The 9,509-nt window shown below is 33.1% G+C and overlaps 1 protein-coding gene and 1 pseudogene across 3 annotated transcripts in view; one reads left to right on the top strand and one right to left on the bottom strand.

Moving 5' to 3' along the window:
* The window catches only part of KIAA1468 (KIAA1468 ortholog), a 102,356-nt gene that overhangs the window by 85,271 nt on the left and 7,576 nt on the right, over positions 1-9,509 (top strand). For all 3 annotated transcript variants that reach the window (XM_011361067.2, XM_011361066.2, XM_023531136.1), the window contains 3 exons: positions 1,006-1,144; positions 4,616-4,732; positions 8,519-8,607. In XM_011361067.2, the coding sequence (XP_011359369.1) occupies positions 1,006-1,144; positions 4,616-4,732; positions 8,519-8,607 (345 nt within the window). The remainder of the gene's footprint in view (positions 1-1,005; positions 1,145-4,615; positions 4,733-8,518; positions 8,608-9,509) is intronic.
* On the bottom strand, positions 3,971-4,089 carry LOC111740365 (annotated as a pseudogene).

The raw sequence follows: 9,509 nt of genomic DNA, 5'->3' as shown, positions 1-9,509 counted from the left end.
TTTAGGAACACAGTTTTATAAATGGAGGCTAGGGGCAGCTGTATTCTCCTGTGTCTTTGATATCAAGCTGCAAGTCATTTCACAGCACACAACACTGTGACAACCCGATGTCATGCTTACTGCAGGATATTACCAAGGTTGTCCTCCCCAAAAGTGTGCTTCATTTCAGAAACTTATTTAATTTCAAGTTTGTTAGGTTCTACCTGCAACATTAACTATAAGACATTTCTCAAAATTAGTATCAAAATTTCATTCTTTATTACCAATAGGACACGTCCTTATATAAAAGAAAAACGCTATAGATTAGAAAATAAATTTTTTGTAGACATATTACTTAGCCACTTAAATGGAAAACTAGATTTTCATCTAAAAAACACCCAAAAAAAGAAAAACTATTTTGTAAAATTCCTTTGTCATATAGATTTTTTATAACAAAAATAATTTAGTTGTCAATGGAAAAAATGTTTTCAATTTTTCACTTATATCTTTCACTGGTGAAGTGACATTAAAAAAAGCACATCATTCATTCTGCAAAGCTTGCAGTCTTCGCAGAATTTCAACATGTTCTTAAATTCTAAAATAAAAACGTCTTTTAGGGAAATATGAGTAAGATATAAGTCATTAATGACTCAGAGCTCTCAGAGGTGAGTAACTGGGTAACTTACACTAATTTAAGAATTATAATTTAGATATAAAATCATCATAAATTTATCTTTCCCTAAATATTGTGGAGTCTTTTCATTTGTTTTTAGTTAGCCAGGTAATATTTTTTTATTTTCAAAAACCAAAACATCAGAAATTAACAAGCATAAACAAAAATGTAAAACCTTTTTCTGAGTCAAAAAACTAAATAAGTACTTCTTTAATTTCTAATTTCTACTATCATGTTGATATGAAACAGTCGAATCCAGTGCTGCAAGCCATGTTTAATGTGTATCGTTGTCTTTAACAACTCCACTCAGTTGTTAATATTTTCTAAAATGACTGTACAATATCCAATTTAAGTTGCTGGAAAGAGTGAAAATGCAGTTGGCGTCTTTCCTGGAAGATCCTCAGTATCAAGACCAATATTCTTTGCATACAGAGATCATAAAAACATTTGGTAGAGTTGGACCTAATGCAGAACCACGGTTCCGAGATGAGTGTAAGTTGCATTTTTCTACCTTTTTCCCTGATTTGTAATGTAATCAAAGCCAGACATTTCTCCAAGCATTTGTCATGCGTTAAAGCCTTTCTTCACTTTATCTTTAGTGTACTGAAAGCTAAAACTGAAACGGTTGGTTGTTGTGAATTGCTTGATATTTCTATTACTAGATGTCTTTTTATACCATATACTGATTACTATAAGATATATTGAAAAGTAACTCAATTTCAGGTTATTTTTAAAACATTTCTTAATCACTGTGCTGCTTCATATTTAAAGCTAATTATTTAATTCTTATTTTTAAAGAAATTTTTATGTGTTTCTGGATATATTTTCATGAAAAATATGCATTTCTTCCACTTAGTATGCCATTCAGCTGTTATGTATTATTTTGTTTTAATTCACAGCTTGTTAACCTGTGAAAGGGTCTGCATGATTATCTGCTAAAACATTTCCTCTCGTTTCTATATTTTTTTTATTGTGGGCCTCAACCTTTATAGCAACAATTTCTTTGGGTGGCATCAAAGCATCCAGTAATTATTATTCTAGACATATGCCAGTTATCACTGCTATAACTTTAATCTTTTTATTTTTAGCAATTTGATATGCTGTATAGAGGACTTCAAGTTTGATTTCTTAAGTCAATTTGCTTTCTAGTATAAAATTAGATTCTCCCACAGACTAGTTATTGCATATCCAGCCCCGTATTTTTTTTTAATTAATTAATTTATTTTTTATGGTAACATTGGTTCATGAAATCAATAAGTTTCAACTGTACACTTGAACAGTAAGGCATATATATATTTACACTGTGTATTCACCTCCCATAGTTAGATTTCTTTCTGTCACTACCAGCCTGGTATTTTTAAGATAAGATTCTTCAACAAAAAATATTGTTAGGATTTGGATTGCGGTGTTCAAAAGGTCTGTTGAGGTCATGAACATTTATTGAGCTATAGAAACACAATCACGAGATTATTTTTCAATGAGTAACATGAGGAGAAAGTAACAGTATTTTATAATTAGGTGACAGAAAAAGGTTTGGTATTTCAGTTAGCAATAGGGACAATTCCATGTGTGGTAACGTCTGATTTGCAGGCAATCCTAATAAAAATTCCGAAGATGCTTTGCCTAACTCTGTAGAGGCTGTCATTGCTCTGAAGCTGTAAGCCTTGGCTCCTGGTCAAGGAGTAGGCTGAACCGGCAGAGGGTCTTTGGTGTGCGCCACACTGTTGAGTTAACTCTCTAGAACATGATCAGACCTTCCTGAATACATTCAAAAGGAAGAGTTTCGTGTCTCAGAGAAGAAAGACATTTTCATAATGGCCTCAAAATAATAATTAAAGGCTGGCTTGCAAAAATATTGAGGATAGAAATTTACACTGCTTGAATAGGTATAATAAACCATTGTCCCGTAAGCCCTCTACAACTTAGTGTGTACCCAAGAAGTATGTCTTATACAGTCTCCTTCCACATGCTGGCACAACCAGACTTTTTTTTTAAGACAAAATTTTTTTTTCTTTTGTACTTACTACCCACTCGAGTGACTTCCTTTTTACTTTACAACTTTACCCCAAGGAATTTAATGTTCTATATTAATAAGATTAATGTAGATAAAAGTAAAAGTAGATACTGACAAGGATACTATATTGTTATCCATCTATTTATAGACACTTCCCTTTAGGAGCATAAGGGAAGGACAGAGAATTCCTTGAATTCTCTCATGGGTGGTAATGTCTTCCTTGGAGTGGCATTTTGGATATTTGTTTCTCTGTTTCTTAGAGAATAGAGGACTTTGGTTCTTCTAATGGCCTTTTTTCTTTCCCAGTTCTTAGTTATAAGAGGACCTATTGGTCTTGATTTTATTTCACGGGTCATTTGTTTTATCTGGAACATGATACAGTTTTTTGTTTATTTTCAAAAGCTTTTTTATTTTGTAAGGCTCTCTGAAAATGTTCAGTCATACATTGGAGATTTTTTAACCTGGCAATTTTACATTAGATTAGTTTTATTCAAAGTTCCTTATTTCAAATCAGAGTTCATGTATAAAAAGAAAGGATAAAAGTACCTTTACTTTGGCTGTTAGATCTACCTCAGAATATTTTTTGAAAATTTACTTCTATTTTTATAAAGCCTCATATTGATTTATCTTTATTTCATTTGCAGTTTTTAATCTTTGTCCAGTCTGCCCTTAAGACAAAGGCTTCTTAAGACAAATGCTTATATTGTATATTTCCTATTTTCCTTGACAATTGATGGTCAGTTGTAGAATTATGCACATCTAGGTTATTAGATCTTTTAGCCATTTATCTCCGTCAGAGGGGTTCGCAATTAAGTGAATTAATTGGTACAGATGTGGTAGACTAGGATAATACGTATGTATATAATAAAATGTTGAATTCTGTAGTAAATTTCTGTCCGTCTTCTGAGATTTAGGAAGATCCTTAATTACAGCCTTTAACTGTCTCTGGACTAACGCTGAAAGTAACTTCTATAGATCTCTTTTCTAGTTAAGAAGTTTTAAGGAGATAGGGTGCAAGGTGGTTATTGAGTTTCTAAGAAAAACACTGAGGAAAGTATTGCTCGTATAGGAGGTCAGAGAAGGAGCAGGAGGTATAAAGAGGCCATGTGTCAGTAGATAAAAACGTTCAAGGAAGGTAAGTTTTAAAAGGTTTGGACAGAAATAAACGAGAATTTTGAGAAACTATCTTAGAGCTACCAGTAGCTTTTTTCGTTCTTTTTTTTTTTTTTTTTTTTAGGCGAGGCAACCCTCACAGATTGCAAGGACCTTGTCAGTTTACAATCCCTTATTTTTTTTATTTTTTACACCTACAGCACCTGGTCTTCCTAGGTGCTCTCCCATCCAAGTACTAACCAGGCCCGACCCTGCTTAGCTTCCAAGATCAGTCGGGATCAGGCTTGTTCAGGGTGGCATGGCCGTAGACACCAGTGCTATTCGACATTGGTCTTTGCTAAGAATTTGAGAAACTAAAGCTAATAATAATTTTATGAAGGAGTAAAATAGCTTGATGTTATTTTACTCCATAAAATTATGAAAAAGAATATGCTACATTTATCTTTTGTTTAATAGGAATACCTGATTTTTCTAAAGAAACTTATTTATAAAGATAATAGTAACACAAGAGGTAGGTTATTTATATTTGTTTATTAGTTTTCATTTTTCAAGTTGGAAAATTAAATTACAATGAGGCCAAAGACATATACAGCCTCATAATTAGGCTATAGTGACAGTGCTATAATATTTCTCCTAAATCCCAGATCACTATCCTAAAAAACATGCTTTCTTCCCTAGTAAGAGAAAGCAAGCATAGGATATGGGTAATCTTTTGAAAACCATCTAGAATTAAAATGAAATTTTATAAATTAAAATGAAAAATTAGTTTTTAAGATGTATATTGTGTGTGCATACTTTGGATAAAAATGTAACAATTTCTTTTTCTTTTTTTCCAGTTGTTTTACCACATTTGCATAAGTTAGCTTTGGTGAACAACTTACAAATTGTGGATTCTAAGAGACTGGATATTGCTACTCATCTTTTTGAAGCCTACAGTGCACTTTCCTGTTGTTGTATCCTTGATTAATGTGTATCTATATTTATATAACAGATCTTAAAGTGAACATCAGTTGCTAAAGGTTAAGAAGAATATTTATCTTCAACTTAGATACATAAGAATTGCAGAAAACCAAAAATTTGATTTGATTTGCCTCACTCTTTATTCTGGCCATCTCATAATTTTACAAGATAATTTTAAGTCCTCTGTACTTACATGTTCTATATTTTTAAAAACACTGACTAAAGTTTTATTTATGTCAATCGGCTATATAACTGAGTAAAAAATGAATTATAGCTGAGGCTTCTGTTAATCAAAAGGAAAACTGGTATGCGTCCTAGTGTTTGGGTTTTTCAGTGAATGTTTAACCGTCTGTGTCCAGTGGAATACTGTGAATACCTCTTACAGAGATGTCACTCATTGAAAAAGTACAGTGCCGATTTGGCGAATCATCTGTGGTAATGGCAGAAGTGGAGGAAAACTCAGAGATATCTAACCGATGTCAACCACTGCATTTTACAGATTATTAAACTAAAGCATGGCATTAGTGACTTTTTCTGTGTTTTTTTTTTTTTTTTGTAATTAAAAAGCAAAACTAATGATGGGAACAGAGAACTTTAGCTATCTTCTTAAATGTTCTTACTATCGTAGGCCCAGTAAAAGAAAACTAAGAAGGAAGTAAAGATAAAGATGGCACAGTGAGTGAGCTCCAGCTTCTAGGCTTGCCCGTTAAAAGGCAGGTGAGTTCAAGAAAGGGGGAATTTGAGATTAAAAAAGGAGTGAAAGGCTAAATACTCAAACAGAACTATAAGAGTAGATGCTAGACAACATAATCAGAATTATGATGATGACAGAAAAAATGGCAGTAGAGAGAGGTTTCTAGTGACTCATTGGAGAAGATAGAGGACAAAGAGAGAGTTTCAATTAAGACAAATATTTTTCAAAATGCCACTAAGACTCATTGGCACTGGATTCTTGACTGGAATGTTCCAATGGAAGGTTATTTTTTTGGTTAGAATAAATCAAATAAAGAAAGTAGAAACTTAGAGCTATTAGTTAAGGAGCTATTTGTCTTTTTGGAAATGTTAAAACTTGCAGCTGGATGCATGGTTGAGAGCATTTTATTTTGGGAATCTACTACAGATTATTCATCTGAATGATGTAAGCCATGTATTTTTTGTAATACAGATTATAAAATGGGCAGAGACACCATATTTTGATAATATTGTACCTCAGCTATCCATATAACTGTAATTATCCATAGTCCATCTTCTATAAATTTAATTCCACTAAAAGGAGAACTTATTATCATTCTTGATTTATCTCGTTGGTATTTTCAACTTACAGAAAATAGAGGAAGCAAAAAAGAGGAAACGATATTCTGAATTAGCAAGGAAGAACTGTTTAGTAATGGAGAAGTGACAGGACCCTTACAAGAAAGTAATTATGGCATCTCAGAGTTTGTATTTCAAAGAAAGAAAATATTGGTATATTTATACCTGTTGCCTAGACTTTTAGAAAATAGATGTTTAAAAACTGAAGCAGAAAGTCCTGTACATTCTTAAATAGCGGAGAGTTTCTAAAGGAATATGCCCCAAGGAAAACGGGAAAGTCAAAAGATCAAAAACGTTAGCTCTGTAAAGCTAAATTTTCCAAGTAGGCAAGGCAGCAGTTTCTAAAGCACGTGGACGTCTGTATAGAAGGAATATTAATGTGTGTTTAAGTATGTACAGAATATTACTAGAGTAAATATAGATTAAGTCTTTACACCAGTACAGTATGGGGAAGAACCGTCTTAACAATAGACCCTGTTCAAGTACTAAAAATGTTAGTTCTGCATGAGTCAGAACCTGCACTTATGTCAACAGGATGGTGTGGCCACTATTAAAGTCACTTTGTCCAGACCCATTTGGCTGTTCTGTTGCATTCCGAGCTCATAGAACACAAGAATGTTCCTTTCTACACTGACACGATATTTTAATAAGGGCCATGGAAAAGCTATAGTGTTTAACATTTGGCATAGTAATAAGTCAAAAAATCATTTTTTAAAACAGTTTTGAAAGAATTTAGAAATGTTTAAGTTGAGGAGAGATGGCTTGGGTTTGGAAACATAATTCAAAAATTATTTTCAAAGTTATTATAGAAGAAAGATTGGGCACCTATAGGGCACACCTGTAACTGAGGCACAGAGGTCACAGAGCGGCCGATTTTATTAGGAAAACTTTCTGACTGAGCTATCTACAAGTGCAGTGATATCTCTCATGAAGCTGTGTCTGTCACGGTTAGCATCAGAGGCCTAATGACCACCATTTACAGATGAGATAAAGGCAATTCCTAGTACATGATAAAACTAAATGACCTCAATGTCTTCAACCCTTAAGAAAGGCTGACTCCATGGGTGAAAGGGAGGATCAGTTAGAAAAAGAGGAGGAGAATGAATTCCCTTTTACCTCCAGATAAGGCCGTCTTCAGTTTCTCAGTCCATGCCCATATTTCTCTAAATGAGACTTTTAACTACTGATCCGAAGATCACTCACGTTTAGATCTTGGTGGTACTTTCTCCATATCTGGAAAATAAGACGACGTAACCGTTAGGTCGCAGCCCTCTATAGGGATTTGGTTCAACCAAATAATGTCTAAATTTTTAGTGCTGCCTATTTATAAGTCACTTGTTTATAGGAACCTTGTTTACAACAACTTTTATTTATAACTCTTTTTAAAGCCATAGTTATATATTATACTGATTTTTTTTATTTAATGAAGTTTATTAATTTTTTTCCCACAGTAACTCATCTTTATAATGGAACTCATTTACTGGCATTTTTCACTTGAATACTGTACATTAAATAGAACTATTTTTAAATGGCTAACAACTATGATAAGTTGAGAATGTGTCAGGATTGATGTGAATAAACAAGGTGAATTATTTTCTTAAAAAATGGATCTGCTTTCCTGATTCATTTGAATGTCAAAATAATCAACTAAAACTCAAAGAAGACCAGGAAATGTAATTAGTACTAAACTTATATTATTATAGTAAAAGCTCTCTTACCCAATTCAATTAAGGCCAATAGTAAATCAGTTTAATAGGATGGTTAAAGCAAGAAATCAGAAGAATGATATATACCTAAGATAACTTATTTTAATTTAAAATACATAAATTTTCTTTTACCAATATTTTGATGTAGAGATATTTCTTCTGTTTGAGTCTGATGATTAGAGTTAAGCATCATCTTTCTTAGATAAACTATATCTATAATTAATAGTCTATGATTTTCAGTTTAAGTTTCTTTAAAGAGGATCCAGAAACATTTCTGATACTGGGTATAGATTTTTCTAGTTACGTTTATTTTTCCTAATCTTTTACAGTTGTCTCATACATACATAATTAAACAGCAGCGTTTTAAGCAATTGGCCTTACCAGTTTTTTATTCCTCAAACTGTCAACTTAATTGTCAAGGAAACATCAATTTTCTTTTTATATTTACTTCATACTCATTTAAGTATACAATTAAATAATTTTTCACAGTCATTTCATATGTTTATATAATGTAATTAAATTGTGTCATGTTACAATAATAGACACCACTGACATAAAGAAATGGGTGGGAATAGACACAATTGACTCTTAAGAAGTAACTAACTCAACAAGTGGGAATCACACCCAAGGGGAGCCTGTTTGCTCTAAGTGATCCACATGCCATCAGCGTCATTTAAGAGAGCGCTTTCTTTGTATTATTCTGTTGTTCTACTGGACTTACCAGTTTGTTTTTTTAAATTCCCTTAACTGCATTGTCTCAAGTCATTTCAGAGGATTTAATGGTTAATCACTTTTTACCTGGTCTCAGATGCTTACGGACCGACATGGAACATCTTTCTCCGGAGCATGAGGTAAGCTGCTGTGACGGTAAAGTTGCTGTGATTGTCGGTGTTCGTATCTTTTAACATCTCCTGTGCAGACTTCTGTTCCTCGTTCTGCGAGGTGCGATAATGATACCTGTGCTTAATTTTTTTTAATCGGTTCAGTGTCATTTTGTAGATTAATTTATGAGTTATGAGATCTTGAGCAGCTCCTTTAGGATCTTTGAGCCTCTTTAATTCTGTCAAGTAGAGATCAGATACTCTTCCTTCATTGAATATAATTAGAATTTCATAAGGCAATGCTCATGAAATGCTTCTTATCTTTAAAATGCTATACAATGTTATCTCTGACCATCAACTTTCTTAGAAGCAAGATTTCTATTTTCTGTTTCCTCATAACTTTCATTTTGCTTATCTTCCTGTTTCCTCCAAAACTTTATCATTTATTTCTTATTCTATATCTTCAACCTGTCTTTGTACACCTTTTTTTAATATCATGGTTGACTCTCCCTCTTAAAGGAAACAAAACAACAAAAACTTCGCTTCATCCCTCTCCCAGCTCTTTTTCCTCCCATTAGTCTATACCCACCGTCTCAGCTTTCACTGTCAGTTGGTACATCTCTCTAATCCAATGAAACTGCGGCCCCTAAGATCACTGGTGATCAAAGCCACACTGAAAGGATATTTTTCAGATTCGATGGGAGCGTATAGGAGCATATACGCTTCTCATCCATTGCTTTGGCAACACCTCGTATTCTTAAGACTTTCTCCTGATTATTGTCAAACTTGAGCATCCTTTGTATGTGTATTAGTTAGGTTCTTCAGTCAAAGCCTGTTCAGGTATTTTGCCCATTTTTCATTTGGGTTGTCTTTCTGTTATTTCCTCAAAGTTTGTTAATGTATTTGGAATACCAGTATTTTGTCAGTTTTGT

This window comes from Pteropus vampyrus, unplaced genomic scaffold (assembly GCF_000151845.1).
Source record: "Pteropus vampyrus isolate Shadow unplaced genomic scaffold, Pvam_2.0 Scaffold62, whole genome shotgun sequence".
Classification (NCBI taxonomy): domain Eukaryota; kingdom Metazoa; phylum Chordata; class Mammalia; order Chiroptera; family Pteropodidae; genus Pteropus; species Pteropus vampyrus.
Note: the sequence above shows the minus strand (reverse complement) of the source record. Positions and strands in the feature narration are given on the sequence as shown.